This window comes from Erinaceus europaeus, unplaced genomic scaffold, assembly GCF_950295315.1.
Source record: "Erinaceus europaeus unplaced genomic scaffold, mEriEur2.1 scaffold_601, whole genome shotgun sequence".
In the NCBI taxonomy this organism is placed as follows: Eukaryota; Metazoa; Chordata; class Mammalia; order Eulipotyphla; family Erinaceidae; genus Erinaceus; species Erinaceus europaeus.
The window spans coordinates 42,386-60,945 of record NW_026647192.1 but is presented as its reverse complement, the minus strand read 5'-3'; the positions used below and the strand labels follow the sequence as shown (position 1 = coordinate 60,945).

Genomic DNA, 18,560 nt, shown 5'->3' with positions numbered 1-18,560 from the left:
TTGTAATTTTCTTTAACTGTACTCCTTTTATGCAATGGCATTGCAGAGTATTTTTCTTTTGACACAGAATTGATTTTAACAACAGGCGATAATTAATCAGAATGTTCCTAATAATCCTAAGCAAGGTTCCAAAGTCTGAAACTAGTTATTTGGTAATGGGATTCCACCCCAGGTGTGTAACAGGCTTACATGGGGCAAAAAGAATAAATGTGGTTTTTCACCTGCATTGTATAAATGGAAGGCTTGGGCATCAGAGAGGTTCGGTGACCTTCCCAAGGTCACACAGCAAATGTGTGTCACAGCTTGGTCTTGGAGCTAGTGATGCTGAGACCAGATCTGGGGCTTGTCTCACCACTGACATAATGACCAATGGCATTGGCTAGGTGTACACTCACTGGGTGTGAGTTACCCTTCTGGAATGCATTGCAGTTGTACCATTTCTAAAAGCATCCCACTCCCAATCAGTCAAGACACTCAGTTATTTATTCATTCATTCATTCAATTCATCCTCGTTCAGACTCCTCAAACAGCTGGGACCCCAAATTCATATAGTTAGGGACTCAGACCTGAGGGTTGAGTGTAGTCCAACCCCAACCTAGGAGGAGGTCCTGGAGAGAGACTGGGTGGGAGCCAAGAATTCCTGAGCATGGAGCCAGGTCACCCCATCCACATTGCCCTCAGATCTGCTTTGTAGGACCATGGAGTATGTGCCAGTGACCAGCGTGAGGCTGAGAAACAGCAGGGTGTCTCTGCCCCCATTCCACTGACCTCCAGATTGTTCTTCTCACATGTGGATGACATCCTTGGCCAGATGAGTAGGGAAGATTGAGTACTTAATTTTTTTTTATTTATTCTGCAAATGTGCAGACTTCCCAAAGCATGGCTGATTAAGAAAAACATCCTGGGGAACAGACACACTCTTTCACAAAATGTCTACCTCCCTTAGGCAAGCTGGGACTCATTCCTAAGAACTGGATATGAGTCAGAGTAGATTGTGATGACCCTCAGTGTTACTGGGTGTCCTCTGGCTAGCGGAGAAATGGCAGCAACATGGGGAACCAGGAACTGGTGGTGAGGGTGAGGCATTGGAGGAATTAGACCAACCTCCGGGGGGTGCTTCAGAGAGACAGCTCGTTTATTGTTCATACACGGGGTTAGATATACTGATCACCATCCAATAGGAACATTGGGGAAGTATGTAGGACCCAATGAGGAAAGTGCGTGACACTCATGCCATGTTAATTACCCCCAGGTGCATCTTATTCATGCTCTTAGGTTACACCTACTTCTCATATCCAGCTTGGGCTCAAAGGCAAGTTACCAGCCTATAAGGAACCAAGTTATGGCCTTATAAAGGGAGGTCATGTATCGGTCATGCACAAGAAACGGGAACCTTTAGGGTATGTTGTGAAAGGAGGCGGCTCCCTTGCCCCTGAGCTCGGTGCCATCTCACCCTACACAGCCAAGGAGGAACACACCTTTAGGCCAGGTTGACCTTGGGGTCTACCTCCTCAAGAGTTAATGCAGAAGTGACAGGCCTCTACCCAGGGTGGGGGGTCTGCACCTCCCACACCTCAGTGATGGAGAGCTTCCTTTACAAAAGAAACTGTTAGGCACCATCTAATATCATGCTTCAAGGCTCTAGTATGGAGGATTTCACATGTGTCTTTTACATGTGACTTAGAGACTCAAAGTCATATATCTAGGGATGGAGCCAGTGTTCCAGTTCACGTATTATCCATCCTCAAACCCCTCTGCTCTCTGTGTTCTTCCTTCTAGGACTCTGAGTCTCTGAGTTCTGATGGGAGAAACAGAGGATAGGTGAGCCTCCTGACCCATGAATTTTCACTGTAAATTGTGTATGCCTTGTTACTAGTCAAGATGTGCCTTGAACTCTGGTGCTTTCTGTCTATTTCTCTCATTTCTGAGGTTTGGGCTGGATAATACCCAGCATCAAGGTCTTAGCTGATTGGGAGTAGGGAGCTTCTAGAAACTGTTCAACTTTAATGCATGCTCTAATGTAAAAGAACAAGGGCATGGACCCATTTCTGTGACTTGTTACAGAGAATATACTTCATCTTTGGCTAGTTAGGCTGGACAAGTCTATGGTTTCTAGAAATGGAGGGTGTCTACTCATGGACTCTTAGGAAGAACTTGAAGGACCCTAATGTAACTTTGCTACTTTAAAGATGACAAAATCAAGGTCCAGACACAAGCTCCCACAGAACTGAGCTCAGACACTTGGTGATTCAATGACAATCCTCCCTCCAGTGCCATCACCCTCTATTCTCCAGGCAAATTCTGTGACAATGACCCTACCTCTAGGAAGAAGACACAATGAATGGGTACAGCCTGCCTCTGTCTGGGGTGGCTGCACATACGTTCCTTGGGATGGGGCAAAAGTATCCAGATGGACAGCTCCAGGATTGAGGGTGACCAGCCAGCCCCATGATTAGGGTGGAAGTGATTTTTCAGGGTTTGCTCCTGGCATTTGAAGATGCAGGTGACTGATTCTGCCCAGACTTATCTTTGCACAGGGCAACATCTTCTCTTTGACCCTTATAGACTTTAAGAAAATTAAAGAAGACAGCTTCTGGAGGTTAAGGGATCCCAAGACAAGATGATAACACAGATGCCACTGACCCACATTCTCCTTATAGGAGCAGGCATTACTAGTTCACTATATGAACTTCCGCGGAGATAGAAGAGGCCTTTGTGTCTTCTTCAGTGTCCCAGTTAGGCATCACCAATCAATCCCAGGTAGCATGTGCTACCTTCTACTGGGTCTTCTACAGAGGAAGGCACTGAGGGATGAGCTGACTCCAGAGGGGACTGGAGGTTGGCTGCAGCTCTATCACTAATTTTTGTGACACTGAACAAGAGATTTAGATTCTCTGGGCCTGTTTCCACTCCATTACGTATTATGTATTCATTTCTTCAACACATTGGCAGTCACTGCTGTGAGTCAAGCACTGGTTGGTGTGAGAGCTACAGAAGATGGAATAGGTAGGGGGCAAGGGAACCAGCACAGTGGTAGTGCACAGGACTTGCAGGTCCCCTGACTTTGATTTCCCTGCACCACCAATACAGACAAGAGCTGAGTGGTGCTCTGGCCCAAATAAAACAGTGCTTGAATGCATTTTTCTCCACAATATGAAACCTTTCTTCTCTGACTGAGGCTCACTGCAGTCCTAGTGAAAGCACTCTAGGCCATGTGATTACTTCTCCTCACTGAACCTTGTCCCACTTTGCACCGTTCTCTTGGAGATGTGGCTTCGGGAATGTTCCACCTTAAGTACAAGCTGGAAGCGTGCAGGGCCAGAGTCTGAGCAGTTCTGAGAATGCTTCAGAAAGAGTTTGGCATAGATGTTTGCTCTGCTGTTTGAAATACTTAGAGAAAATATTTGGATAACCCTCTATCACCTGGGCAGGCTTTTCTAAAGTTTACATTTGGGGCCTGAGTGATTGTGGTATCTTGGGGAATAACTTCCTCTAGTCTTTGAATAATCCTGCAAGACACATTATGTACAGTTGATATATGTGTGTGAAGCAGGTTTGGGACTGTTAGAGAGAGTCTGATCCACACCAGATGGGATTTCTACCCACCCTAGGGAAGTTGCTGTCTAAATTGGGCAGTGTCATTCTGCTCTGATGATGAATTTTTCAAATGTGTTCAAGGTCAGAGGTCAAGGACTCAGAGGCATGTCCAGGCTTTTCCTCTAAGTTTTTATGCTGCCTCGACTCATCAGAATTCTTTGTCTTATGTTAAGATACAATTCTGTTAGAATAGCATAAAGTCCAAAGCAACTTTTGCTGGAAGGTGCCAACATAAAAGCCCATATTTAGATCAGTATTACTTTCTCAAGCTAAAAAAAATATTTTTTGATAAACATTAAAAATAACAAAGCCATTCTCCCCCTCATCTTCTGTGTGTCTCCACCAGCCAAGAAAATGCTGCCTAGGTCCATTCTGTTATTTATTTATTTGTTTATTTATTTATTTATTGCTACCAAGATTATCTCTGGGGCTCAGTGCCTGCTTGAAAGACTTCTCTACCCTTCCCATTTTGTTTTTACATTTCTTCCTTCTTTTCCTCCTCCTGCTCCACCTTCTTCTTCATGAGAAACAGAGAGAAAAGGAGAGAGAGAGAAACAGAGAGATGAGATACCTGCGTCACTGCTCCACTGCTTGTGAAGTTTACTTCTGCATCGTTCCCGTCCCCACCCACTATAGGTAGGAATGGGGGCTTGAAGCCAAGTTATTGTGCATGATAACTTAGGGCCGCAGCCCATTCTATATTCTGTAATTTATAATACGCAAGGAATAAGCATAATTTTTATGTAGCACTGGAATTTCAAACATGCGCGATACTTACTACTACTCAACAGCTCTCCCTGGATTCCATTTTATGATCTAGAGAGAGGGGAGAAAGGGATAGAGATAGAAGAGAAGATAGACCCTGAAGCACTGCTCCAACATTCATGGAGCTTCCCTGGTGTTGTCCACAATGCTCACACGTGGTGCCAGGGCTCAAAGTCAAGATCTTGGCAAGATGTGCACCCTACAGGGCAAAGTATCTCCCTGCCATAGGATTAGGTATTTTTGATGTCAGACAAACACACTGAAGAATAAAAAGTCCTGGGGGCTGGGCAGTGGTGCTCTGGGTAAAGTGTACATATTACTATGTTTGAAGACCCAGGCTCAAGAACTGAAGGGTGTGGGGGGAGCTTCGTGAGCAGTGAATTAGTGTTACAGGTATCTCTCTTCCTCTCCCCCTTCCCTCTCAATTTCTGTCTCTATAAAAAAATTTTTAAAAAGAACAGAAAGTTTTATACGTCACTGACTATGTAGCACAGGCCTACGCTAAACGTTTTACATGCAATTTCTTCTACAATTTCCCCACCTGTAATCACTTAAAGGTGAAGGGACAGAAACATAGAAGTGTCCCAGAATCGCCTGATGGGGTTTCAATTAACTCAACCTAGATTTGAACCCTGGCCTGGCTGATGCTGTGTCATCCTGTGTTCTGTTAGCCTTCAAGGCTGAGCCATCCATAGATGGATGCTAGACCTTACCTGTGCTCAGAGGACTCAGTCACCTCCCCTGGCACCCCACTTCCTACCCCACCCAGAGTGGGCAGCCTTTTCACACTGATCAGGGGCTACAGGTGACAGTAGGTGCTAGGCTGAAGCTGTGGCTTCTGAGATTTGCATGGGTTGTCACTACAGAAGAGGGGTATGTTTTTGTGGACTGAGGTACAAGGGAAGTGTTGACAGGAGATGGCTAGGGGTTGGCAGATGAAGACGATTCCAGAGAGGGGGCTGGGCAGTGGTGCATCTAGTTGAGTGCACACATTGCTGTGCACAAGGACTTGCGTTTGAGCCTCTGTTCCCCCCCTATGGGGGGGATGCTTCTTCTTCTTCTTCTAGCGTTTGCCCTTCTTCCGTAGCCAGTCAACAGCGTCAGCTTGAAAGCTGTCAGGAGCTGCTTGTTGCTGGCTTTGAAAGTGACTGGGATCCATGTGGATTCAGTCGGCTAGGAAGGATCGTCAGTTTCCCCAATGAATGGGTACTCACAGGATGCACCACAAGAAGGTCGATCCAATGCACGGGATCCAATGCACGGGATGCTTCATGATCACTGAAGCAGGTCTGCAGGTATCTCTTTCTCTCTCCCTCTTTATCCCCATTCTCTCAGTTTCTATGTTCTATCAAATAAAAATAGGAAGTGAAAAAAAAGGAAAGATTTGCTGTCAAGAGTGGTGGATTTATACTACTAGCGCTAAGCCTCAGCAATAACCTTGATGGGGGGGGAAGATGCTGGAGAAGATAAGAAAATGGAGGGTCTGAAGTGGTGAATGCTGTCTTCCTTCAATGTATCATTATCATTTCAGGCCCTGTGCCAGGGACTGGCTTGTGCAAATGTGGGCATGGCTAACCCATCCCAAGGGCTGGCAGCCAGAGAGGAAGATGGGAAACTTGAAACTGGAAAGGTCCAAGGTCTCATTTCAGAGTTCTAGTCTCAGCTCTGCAGCTTCTCAGCTGGGTCTCAGTTGCAGGGTTGACCACACCAAGCCCAGAGTTGTGATGAGCGCTGTGATCCCTGTGAGGGAGTCGGGCACAGGGGAACAAGGAGGGGTTTCTGTTGGTTTCCTAGAGAGCATGACCTGTAAGCTGTGACCTGAAAGAGGAGCAGGTGGCCTGCAGAAGGGAATGGAGAATGAACTCCTGCAGAGGTGCCTATTCTTCATTTTAAAGACATTTCTTGGGGGGGGGGGTTAGGGAAATATGTAAATAGACTCTCATGCCTGAGGCTCTGGAGTCCCAGGTTCAATCCCCTGTACCACCAAACCAGAGCTGAGCAGTGTTCTGGTAAAAATAATAAGTAAGTAAGTAAATAAATAAATAAATAAACAGACATTTCTTTATTTACCTATTCACTTATTTTACTGGATAGAGGCAGAAATCAAAAGGGGAAAGGGGAAGATAGAGTGGGAGAGAGACAGATACTTGCAGCACTGCGTCACCACTCACAAAGCTTTCCCCCTGCACGTGGGGACTGAGGGCTTGCGCTCAGGGCCTTGTGCATTATAACATGTTCACTCAACCAGGTGTGCTACTGACCAGTCCCTGAGGCATCTGCTTTTGGGGGACCTGAGGACACAGCCATGTGGTGAGAGTGACTAGAAGTTGGGGATAGGGGATTGGAAAGTGGTGATTTGACTCTGGATAAGCCCTCTTGGGGACACAGATGTCCTCCTGAGAAGTGTAATTGGTACTGGTGGCATGGAAACATACAGAATGCCACCACCACAGGCCACAGTCTGGCCCTGAGGGCCCAGCAGATACTGTGGCAAGTCCCCAGGGAGCACTGCAGGCTTGAGGGGGGCTTGCTGCTGAGTCACCTTACAATTCTGGACTTGCTCCAATATGGTTGGAGGCCCGCAGGAGTCAGGGTAATGCCTGTTCGTGTGTGTGTGTGTGTGTGTGTGTGTGTGTGTGTGTGTGTTGGGGGTTCCCTCAGCTGGGCCAAGCCTGGTGTGCTTCTGCTTCAGGGATGGAGGAAACCACCCTGCCTGCTTGGGGGAGGCACCTCTTGTGGATGAAGCAGACTGGGACAGTGACACTTCCCAGAGTGGGTGAGGGAGCAAGTCATGTGAGTCCATAGAGGGACTATGTCCCAGGCAGGGTGACCAACTAGTGCAAAGGCCCTGAACATGGACCAGATTTGTTCAAATGTTTGTTTTGACTTGGTGGAAGGGAGAGAGGAGGGCTACAAGGCCAAAAGACATCAGTGATTGTATGTATGTATTTTTATTGCCACCAAGGTTATTGCTGGGGCTCAATGCCTGCACAACAAATCCACTACTCCCCGCAACCATCCCCCCCCACTTATTTGATAGGACAGAGAGGAAATGAGAGGGGAGAAGGAGATAGAGAGAAACAGAGAGACATCTGCAGTACTTGCTTCACTGCTCCTGCAGGTGGAGAGTGGGGGGTTTGAACACCAGTCTTTGTTATGGGAATGTGTGAGCTTAACTGGATGCACCACCACATAGCCCCCTGACATCAGGGATTTTAAAATAACTCAAAGAATTAATTTAAGTATTTTAACAAGAGACAGCGACACACAGAGGGGGGATAAGAGGCGGGGGTGGTGAAGGAAAGAGACAGACAGCACTGCTCAGCTCTGGCTTATGAACCTGGGGCCCCAGTGGCTTAGCCGTGGAGGTCTGCTGTGCTACCACCCCGACCCGAGAGTTTTTTGTTTTTAGAATTTTAGTTATTTTCATGAAAGAGTCCACTGTACCAGCCAACCCTGGTATTACGTGTTGCTGGAATGAAATCTGGGACTTTTGGAATGCAAGTCTTTTTTTGTTTGTTTCTTTATTGGGGAATTAATGTTTTTACATTCGACAGTAAATACAATAGTTTGTACATGCATAACATTTCTCAGTTTTCCATATAACAATACAACCCCCACTAGGTCCTCTGTCATCCTTCTTGGACCGGTATTCTCAAACCCCCCCCCACACACACACACCATAATCTTTTACTTTGGTGCAATACACTAATTCCAGTTCAGGTTCTACTTGTGTTTTCTGATCTTATTTTTCAACTTCTGCCTGAGAGTGAGATCATCCCATATTCATCCTTCTGTTTCTGACTTATTTCACTTAACATGAGGTTTTCAAGCTCCATCCAAGATCGGCTGAAAACAGTGATATCAACTATTTTTTTTAAATGGAATGCAAGTCTTATGTGCTAATTGTGTCAGGAATTTTAAAGTAGGGGGTGGGGAGATATCTCATTGGTAGCGGATAGGACTTGCTTGCCTAAGATCCTAGCTTTAGTCTCTGTCTCTCTCTCATAAAAATAAACAGGGGGCTTGAGTAGTGGCACACCCAGTCGAGTACACACATTACAGTGTGCAAGGACCCAAGTTCAAGCCCCCGGTCCCCACTGCTTCATGAGTGGTGAAGCAGTGCTGCAGGTCTCTCCCTTTCTGTCTTGCCCTCCTCTATCCTGAGTAAAGAAATTAATTTCAAAACAAATAAATTAATAAATCAACAAACATACAAGGTTAGCATGGTAGCTCACTGGGCAGGGTGCCTGCATAGTCCTGTGTGAGCCCTGGCACCATATGGCATGCTGTGGTGCCCACCATCTCCCCACCTGAATGAGAAAAGTGAACCAGAAAGGTGACATTGCATATTCTGAGTAATCTCAACTGTACACACACATACACACATACTGCAGAACATAAAGTGTTGGACTCACAAACATGACATTCAGAGTATGATCTCTGGCACTGCATGTGCCAGAGTGGTATTTTGGTTTTTCCTCCCTATCTCATTAAAAAAAAATTAAGGGGTTGGGAGGTGGCATACCCGGTTAAGCACATACCTTACCATGCACAAGGATCTGGGTTCAAGCCCCTGCTCCCCACCTATAGGGAGGAAGCTTCATGGGTTGTGAAACAGGGCTGCAGCTATCTCTTTTTCTCTCTCCCTCCTCTCAATTTCTCTCTTTCCTATCAAATAAAAAGGAAAAGCAAAAAAAAAAAAATAGCCATTGGGTGTGGTAGATTTATTATGCAGGCAATAACCCTGGTGGCATAAAAGGGAAAAAATTAAATAACTCTTTTCAAAAGAAGAGGGCAGAGCCTCTCTCTCCTGTCCTGCCCACCTCCTGCTCCTTTGAGGGTATATTTTGCTTGTCCTTGCTCTTAACTACCACTTTTCCCTTTTGTATCTATTTCATAAACTGCTTTTAAATTGAGAGAGAGAGAGAGAGAGAGAAGGGGGAAGAGATTGCACTCATGAAGGCCTGTTCACGGAGGAGCTGGTGACAGAATTACATCATCTCACAGGGGTAGCTGTTGGAGAAATGCTTCTAGAGGTCAAGGGTAGATGCCCTTCCTTGATGCTGAGTGGCAGGGGATGATGGGCCCAGACCTTGACTCCCAGTCCAGCTGCTCTTGTCCAAGGAAGCCTGAGCATGCGCCTTGATCTTCTTTGAGCTTCTGCTTCCTCTCCTGTAAGGGAACAGGCTGCTGGCAGGGCTGAGAGAGACTGGGGGTAGGCTGAGCCTATAGCTGCCCCTCACAGAACCCACCAGATATTCGTGGGATGCGGCATCATCTAAGTTCATTTCCCACGTCTACGCTCGACCGGACCTGCCAATATACGCGGATATCTTCGCCCACCCTGTCCAACGCTTGAAGTCTCATCACCCAATCTGGTCCCCTACGCCTACACTGAACTTCTCTGTTCCAGTCTCTTGGAAACAGAGTTGGCAGTCAGCTGAGGTAAAGAACAAACACCTCATCACAGACCCCTGCAAGCGTCAACCCGGCTTTGACCTAGCACGTTTTGATTGGGCCCTCCTCAATCGCTATGGAACAGGCCATGGCCGGTGCGCCGCTATGTTCCATCGCTGGGGAGCCAGAGACGACCCGAACTGCCCCTGCAGCTCCAGACAGACTATGACCCACATAGTCAACGACTGCCACCTCTCCAGATTCAAAGGAGGTCTCGAAACTTTACATCAGGCTCAACCTGATGCTGTTGACTGGCTACGGAAGAAGGGCAAACGCTAGAAGAAGAACAGAACCCATGGTGCCAGGGCGGGGGGGGGGGTTTGAGGGTGGTTGGAGCTGTGGGCTCTGCAGTGGTTCTGGTTGCCATGGTTGCTGTCTGAATGCTGGGTGACTGGTCCCTCCAATGGAAATGGGGAGTGTGGCTGTGGAGGCAAGGGTACCACAAACATGCCCAAGCCAGAATGGGGGAGCAGAGAAGGCTCCCTGTGGTGTGGAGGTGAGATCTCTAGGATGCTATTGGAAGTGTGCAGGGAGTGGCCCAAACATCTAACGTGTCCGAAGGGGTTTTCAACCTCAACCTAAGAGGAGAGGAGGAGGGGTGGGAACAAGTGTTGGGGGGAGCAGGAACTGGAGGTCAGGGCAGGGAGTCTAGGTTCACAGAGAATGGACTCAGGGGGTCCAGGAGATGGGAGAACAAGGCCTGGATACTGATGGTGACAGTGAGGATGGAGAAAACATTTCAGATGTCAGCTAGGCAGCATTTTCACACTGAGGGCAGAGTTCAAACTGGGGTCCAGGATTTGGCTTGGTTGCCAAACGTGTTTGAAGGGGGTTTGAAACCTCAGGACTTTCTCTTTCCTGAGAGGCAGCACTCAGGAGTGAGGGGAATGAGGAGTCACTGGGCTTTGGGTGAGTGGGGTGGGGGGGCGGTGTCTAGAAGGCGGCCTAGGGAGAATCCCTCAAGTTTTGGAAGCGAGAAGAGAGAGTCGCAGCTTGAAGTGCGGGCCAGGGGTCCCCCAAAGTGGGCAGGAGGAGCCCCGAGTGCAGAGGAAGGTGTGTGTAGACTAGCATAGCACGTGTGTCCCTGGAAGTTTCTCTGGGCTGGTGGTCTGGGAGGGGGGTGGAGGCTGGAGGCCTGGGTGTGGGCAGGAAGAGGTAGGAGTGGGGGGCGGGTTTTGGAGATAGAGGGCTGCATTTAGGGACCATGTGCTTCTCTTGACCTCCAGCTCCCCCTGGTCTGCCTTTGATGTGTTATCTCAGAAAATGCCCCGTCCTTCAGTGTGCCCCCACAGTCTAGTGCCTGTCACAACTGGCTACTATTTTAAAGGCATCTTGAATTAATACTGCCTTAATACTTTTTTGTTGTTGTTGCCCTTGTTTTTTTTCATTGTTGTAGTTATTATTGTTGTTGTTATTGATGTTGTTGTTATTAGATAGGACAGAGAGAAATGGAGAGAGGAAGGGAAGACAGAGAGGGGGAGAGAAGGATAGACACCTGTAGACCTGCTTCACTGCCTGTGAAGCGACTGCCCTACAGGTGGGGAGCTGGGGGCTTGAACCGGGATCTTTCTGCCAGTCCTTGTGCTCTGTGCCACATGCGCTAAACCCACTGTGCTACTGCCTGACTCCCACTTTTTTTTTTCTTTGTCTACCATGGGCCTGCCGCCAAACATGTCACATGTGTCTTCTCATCTAATTCTCTTCCTTCTCTGTGTGAACTGGGGTGGGTGGGTTCTCCTGATAGGCCCCCTTCATAAACTGAGCTTACTGAGGCTCAGTGAGAGAGCTAGAGCACACAGCCAGTGAGTCTGTGCATTTGACTTCCTTTAACACAGGCCCATAGAGGACAGGTTCATCCTACTTCCACCCGCTACCATCAACTCCCACCTACCTTCTGCCCACCTCCACCCCCTACCTAAGCAGGAATGGTGCCTTCCCTGGGTATTTTGAGAGCTGTGAACAATCTCAGGGCTAAGGCTAAGAGGCGACTGGAAATGATAACCTGGGTTGGAGAGGGGGAGATATCCTGGCTGCATGGTATCTTGGGAATCACCAGTTACCTCAACTCAAGCCTTAGTTTGCTAATATGCCAAATGGAGGAAGCCCTAGTCCCCACTGTAGAGTTGTGCAGAAAAAAAAAAAAGAAAAAGAAAAATGAGTTGAGACTATTTCGCAGTGGCTGAAATCACAGAAGCCATTATGTCATTCACCACTGGATTGCCAAAATGAGCCGGTGGCAGTCAGTCAGTCCCTTAGCCACTGTCTAGGTGAGAACCAGTGCAGGTGGTTCGCCTGCCTGTGTGTTGTGTCAGAGCTGGAGGGGACAGGGATGATGAATCACAGACCGCCTACATCTTGCATTATTAATGTCGTTATTCTCAGGCTTCTCCCCTTTTTTTTTCTTATTACTGATTTAATAATGACAAGATTCCCACCACCAGAGTTCCATATCCCATCCCCTCCACTGGAAGTTTCCCTATTCTTTATCCCTCTGGAGATATGGACTACAGATCTTTATGGTGTGCAGAAGGTGGGAGGTCTGGCTTCTGTAATTGCTTCCCCACTGGACATGGGTGTGTTGGCAGGTCGATCCATACTCCCAGCCTGTTTTTATCTTTCCCTACTGGGGCAGGGCTCTGGAGAGGTGGGGTTCCACCAAAGTCAGGTTGGCATTATGGTAGCATCTGCAACTTGGTGGCTGAAAATCATTAAGCTGTAAAGCAGAACAATTTGTTTAATAACCAGGAACCTAGAGGTAAGAGTATAGCAGATGAAAGTTGGAGTCTTCATGTTGGGAGGAGCTAGAGAGTCTATTTTAGTTATATTCCAAGGGGCCCATGATTTTACTGTAAATGTTTGTCTGAGTCCGACAGCTAGCATGCAGGTGGGCTAGGAAGGAAGGTCCTAGATGGAGGCAAAAGCTCTGGGCTCCAGGCTGCTTGGAGGCGGGCGCCCACCCTGGGGTCTGGGGGCTGAGCCTGCAGCCTGGATCCTCCGGGTTCCTCCTTGTGCGGCTTGTGGAAAAGGGTCCTAGAGCCCCTCTCCCGGGCCCGGGGTGAGCAGCTGGGGCAGGGGGCGGCGGGCGTGGCCGGGTGCCGGGCTGCAGCCTTGCTGGGAGCGGACGCGCATCCGGGCGGGAGGCGCCCTCAGCCTGTCCCTGCAGCTCGCTAGCTCGCTGGCTCAGCCGGCGCGGGGACGAGCTCGGCGGGCGGGGCGCTGGGCGGGCCGGGAGGAGCGCGGGGAGGAGCGCGGGCTGCGGCGGCTCCGCGTCACCGAGCGCTCCCGCCGCCCCGCGCCTCACACTCGGCCCGAGCGCCGCCCAGGACGCCGACGGGGACCTGCAGCCGCTCGGGGGGCGCTTGTGGCGGCCGGGCTGCGCGACCATGGCGGACAAGGAGGCGGGCGGCGGCGACGCGGGGCCCCGAGGTGAGCGCAGCGCGGACCCGCAGCCGCGGCGGGCGGGGAGGAGGCGGAGGGAGCGGCGCTCGGCCCCGCGCCCTGCCTGCAGCGCGCTCGCTCCGGGCTGCAAAGTGGGTGCCCGCGCCCCATCCCGTCCTCGCGGGCGGGCGGGGTCTGCGCTGCGGCTGGGCCGGGGGTCTCCGCGGGGTCACGTGCTCAGCTCTCTGCAGGGGTGCGGACTCTGCGGCGGGGAGCCGAGTCTCCGCCCGGCTCCCCGAGGGTCCCCACCGCAGGGTGGTGCCTCCTGCGCGTCTGGTCCAGAAAGCCCCATCCTCGGCGCGCTGCGGGCACCCAGCGCTGGCCAGTAGAGGGGTGTCCCAGTGTCCCCTTGCGGCTCAGTTCAGTGACTCAGCTCGGCGAGGGTGGGGGTCGGGGGAATCGAACTCTGGACCTGTGCCCTCACCTCTCCGAGGGTGCACCGGCGCGCAGGGAGTGGGTGGGGGCTGCAGCGCGGACTTTACCCCTGCAACCTCCAGCGAGTCTTTGGGACCGGAGAGGTGAAGCCGTGGGGGGCTGCACTGCAACCCCAACCCCCCACCACCGCCACCGCGACTTGGGTCGGGCTCAGGGCGTGGGACCAGGTGCGAGGACTGTCGCTCAGTCTCTTTCTCTTTTTGCGGAGCGCCCCTAGGGCTCAGATGGAAAGGGGGAGGAGGGAGGCAGGGGGAGAGAAGCAGGGAGGTCCAGCCAGCAGAGGAGGAGCTGCTCAAGCATCTATAAATCACGGCCTCACCCCGGAGGAGGCGGGCCGGTCAGAATTGTGGGTCCCAAGTGGGGAAAGTTGGGCGCTGGGAGGTGAGCTGCGGGGCCTGGGCTAGGGCAGCGCCTGCGGGGGGAAAATGGCCCGTGGGTACTCCAGGAGCGTCAGGGCCGCCTGGCAAGGGTGCAGTTCAAATCCCCAGTGGACGAATTGGGAATTCATCCTGGCACGCAGCTAGCGCTCGGCTCTGCAGGAACCTTACTGCAGGGGAAACTGAGTCAGGTGGCTGTGTAGTCACCAAGTGGTCGCCCACCCTTTGCCGCGCCCCTGGCCACACCTGCCCCCTCCCAGCCCATTGTTCCTGCGGATCTGGGAGGTGCCTCCCCGCAGACACTGCAGTGGTGGGGAGTGCAGGGGGGAGGGGATCCTGCTTAGGCTCACTCCTGGGATGGGGGTGGGGGCCAGTGGAAAGCCCAGACCCAGTACAAATGTGCTCTTCAGTCTGACCCCTCCCCTGCCCCTCTCCATCTGGCAAATTTAGGGCCATGGGCTGGATGGAGACTGCCTTTGTCTGAACATCACTAAGCCTCTGGATGGATGGGTCCATTTTCCCCTTCACCCACTTTCTGTAAACTAGGAAGGGGGGGAGTGGGGAAGATTAGGATGATACAGACTGGCACCTGACTTGCTCAGCCTTGCTAAAGCAGAAGTTAGTGAAGCAGTTTTCTTGGCTCTTGTGCTTAGTAGAGTACTGTATCCGATGCAAGATTGGCCATAGGATCTGCCAAGAGAGAAGATCGAGCAGGGATGTCTATCCACCACATTCCACATTTTGGCTTGGGGACTAGAAATCAGCTCTGATACACACACACTTACAGGGCTGCTTTCTGCAGACTGGGAAAACACAGGGTGTACTGAACCACCTGCCACTGCTTGCCTATGACAGTTCCAGAGTGTCTTCATTTGCAGCAATCTGCTGTTGCAGGCAGTGGGGACAATTCCAGACACATGGGCTCAGGACAAGGAGCGTGCTGTCCTGGGTACCTCATTGCTTCTCTCTGGGTTCTCATGCCTTCATCTCGTGGGCAGAGCTCCTCAGCCTGCCCCACACAAGTCTCTTTCCAGGGCTCCCTCATAGCTCCTTCTGTGCTGGGCAGTGAACCTGTGATACCTTTATTATTTCAACCCTCACCACAAACCTTAGCCAGCATTCCCCCTTCTCCTGGGTGGACAAGCTCAACCCTAGGCTGAATGACCTAGCCAAGGTCACACATCTAAGAAGCACTGATTTGGACCCAGGCCTCCTGATTCCAAGGCTCCAGTCCTTTCTCATTCTGTATAATCCCTGAGGGAGAGGCTGACAGTGACCATTCTGTTAGGGACAGAAAAATGCTTGTCTTTCAGGAGATTGTCTCAAGGATACCTTGATGCCAAGAGCATCAGACTGAGGACTTCCAGTGATGAGGTTCAAGAGAGGTTGGCCATGAAATCTTCCCCCAAGAATCAAGTAGGCTGTGGGTGGTTGTTGAAGCTGGCTGAATGGGTAGATAGCAGTTCATAACTATTCAGATTACGTTGTATACATGTGTCAGTTTCCTAACTAGAATATTTAAATTAGTTAATTTACAAAAACCCCAGTGGGCTCATTTTTATTTATTTGCCTATTTTTTCACCAGGGCTGTCACTGGGGTACAGTGCCTGCTTGAATCCCCTCTTCCCAGTGGCCATTTTCTCGCCTTTTTATTTTTTGGAAGAAACAGAGTGAACTAGAGTGGGGAGAGAGATACAAAGAAAGAGAGACACCTGCAGCATTGCTGCACCACTAGTGAAGCTTTCCTCCTACAGGTGGGGATGGGAGGCTAGAACCCAGGTCCTTGGTCATGATAAGGTGTATGCCTCCATCTGGCTACTAAAGACACCCCTTTAATCTCTGAAGCTTTGAGCAGTAAATGCTGAGATGACACTTTGGTTCGGCCTCTCTTCCCTCGCCCGTCAGAGCTGACTGACACATGGAACATGAGATGGACTGAGGAGGCAGAGGGGACTTCTGGCTGGGATTTCTCCTATGGTGACCAACTCAGAGTGAGCTGGAGGCAGTGGAAGTCTACTCATTTTCTCCAGTGTTGGGATTTCAGGCAGGGAATACCAGGTAAAGCAGTTTGCCTGTGTTGGAATGCCTAGAGGCATTGCTTTGAGCTTTGGAGATGAGATTCTTTCCATCCTGGCAGTTCATCGTAGTCAAGATAAACATGTTGAATGCTGACATTTACTGAGGATTTAGCTGATGCCGAAATCTGGAAATATTGATTGAATTATCTCACTGTGCCCTGAGCTCATTTGTTGTTGAATGAACAGCTCTTTGAGAGGGGCCTGCTCACCCCCCATCTCATGACAAAGCTGCCAGGCTCAGCTGCAAGGGGATTGAGTGAGGGTTAGAAGAAGGGGTCAAGCCGTGCACATGCCTGGCCTGCTGTGGGTCCTCAGGGGTTTGTGCTGAGTGTCAGGGTGAGTGAGTGAGTGAGTGCATGACTACTACAGAGAATGCTGCTGCCCCACTGCCCTGTGGCCATGGAGCCACTGATGGAAGGGAAAGATGCTTGAGATGGTTCCAGAACACCTCTGCCCCCAGTCATGGCTGGCATGGGCTCTACTTCATGTCTTCATCTGACTCTAGAGTTGAGTCACTGTGGTCCCTCTCAGCCAGGCCCTGGGTCAGGTATGTTCTCCCCACTGTCGACTTATAGTAATTACCCTTTGCTCCTCGTGCTGTCTTCCCCCCGCCTGGAACATTCACCCTTGTCTAACACACTGCTATTCATCCTTCAAAATTTATTTTATGGGAGTCGGTCAGTTAAGTGCACGTGACGCGAAGCGCAAGGACCAGCATAAGGATCCCGGTTTGAGCCTCCGGCTCCCCACCTGCAGGGGAGTCGCTTCACAGGCGGGGGGAAGCAGGTCTGCAGGTGTCTGTCTCGCTCTCCCCCTCTGTCTTCCCCATCTCTCTCGATTTCTGTCTGTCCTATCCAACGACAGCAACAACACCACCACAACAATGATGGAACAACAAGGGCAGCAAAAGGGGAAAAAATGGTCTCCAGGAGCCATGGATTCGTGGTGTGGGCACCGAGCCCCTGACAATAACACTAGAGGCAAAAAAAAAAAAATCATTTTGTGTGTCACTTATCAGGAAGCCTTCCTGGACTTCGCCTTCAGGGCCAGACCCCAACTGCAAGTTCCACAACCTTGGGTACTGACAGTTGGTAGGTAGCTCAGTGCTCCTCACATTTCAGTTTGATATGTGTAGATAACATCAAAACTGTATCACCCCATTTTCTTTTCTTTTTTTTTTTTTTTGCAAGTGAGGCTTTGAGAAACTGGGTCACTTGGTGGAGTCTAAAAGCAGATGTCCCTTCTTTCAGTGCCTTTTGTCCCGAGAAGGTCAGGGACCTTGGCGTCATGTGCTTGTCCCTAGGAAGGACACTGGAAGGTGCCAGTAGGCACCCTGCTGTATGACCTGCACCATCCAGCAGATCACAAGCAGGTACAGCGTCCCTGCTCTGCCCACCCCATACTGGAGTGGCACTTAGGAAATGCAGATGCTCAGGTGTGGGCGGAAGCTGGAGGGGGAGGCATTGGGCGGGGCCGTCAAATCCTCCTCCCCCAAGAGATGCCACTTTGATTCCAACAAGACTTTGAGTGATGACTCCATCTTGTGGGGGCGAAGTGCTTTCTCTCATCGCATAAATAGGCCTCTTTGGTTAGGGAGAAAGCTTCTTTATTGCCGCTGTGCATAGAGTGACAGGGGTGGGGGGAGACCAGGGCTTGAATGAATGAGTAAGCAGGGTGTGTCTATGAGCCTACCTCACCTCCTGGGTATGTCTGGGGCTGGACACTGCTTGGACAGCAGAGCAGACCCCAGAGAGGACCCCCAATCTACCAGCTCTACTCAGAAACCCACCCAGCCTCACTCAGCAGGCCCTGCCAACAACGGCCCCAGTCCTCTTATGGCACACTGCTGCCTAGCCTGCCAGCCTGCTCCGAGCCATCAGTAGCAGGTGTGGCGGGATCCAGGAGCAGCTGAGCCTCCTTTCCTGGTCTGTGGTGGGAATGGGGGAGATAATGGATGGGCAGGAAATGGTCTTAATACTTATCAGTTCTCTTCCCACAGGAGGAAGGGAGAGGTGGCCTTCCTGCCTCCACACCCCAGATGCCCACCAGGGTTGTCACTGCCTTATGTGACAGACTGCTTGCTGTGGAGACTTTCAATGAAGAGTCCATTCTGCTCTAGTTTTTTTTTTCCCCCAGACTTGTGCCTCTGTGAGGAATGTTTTTGATTCTTGATGCTTTTTAAAAATTTTAAAACATGATCTTATTTATTGGGTAGAGACAGCTAGAAATCTAGAGGGAAGGGGGAGATAGAGAGGGAGAGAGACACTTGCAAAGCAGTGGTGAACCAGTTCCCTGCAGGTGGGAACTTGGGTCTTGAACCCGGTCCTTTCTCATTGTAATATGGGCACTCAACCAGGTGTGCCACCTCATGCCCCCCCCCTTAAATTTCATTAATTTGTTTATTGGATAA

At 50.4% G+C, this 18,560-nt stretch overlaps 1 protein-coding gene across 1 annotated transcript in view; it reads left to right on the top strand.

Annotated features, from left to right (window-relative positions):
• Positions 1 to 1,050: 1,050 nt before the first annotated feature.
• Positions 1,051 to 18,560, top strand: part of LOC132536237 (heat shock 70 kDa protein 12A-like) — a gene marked incomplete at its 3' end in the record, with an annotated part of 59,140 nt that continues 41,630 nt past the window's right edge. Inside the window, exons 1-3 of the mRNA XM_060183800.1 lie at positions 1,051 to 1,077; positions 1,300 to 1,400; positions 12,986 to 13,248. Of these exons, the coding sequence (XP_060039783.1) occupies positions 1,051 to 1,077; positions 1,300 to 1,400; positions 12,986 to 13,248 (391 nt within the window). The remainder of the gene's footprint in view (positions 1,078 to 1,299; positions 1,401 to 12,985; positions 13,249 to 18,560) is intronic.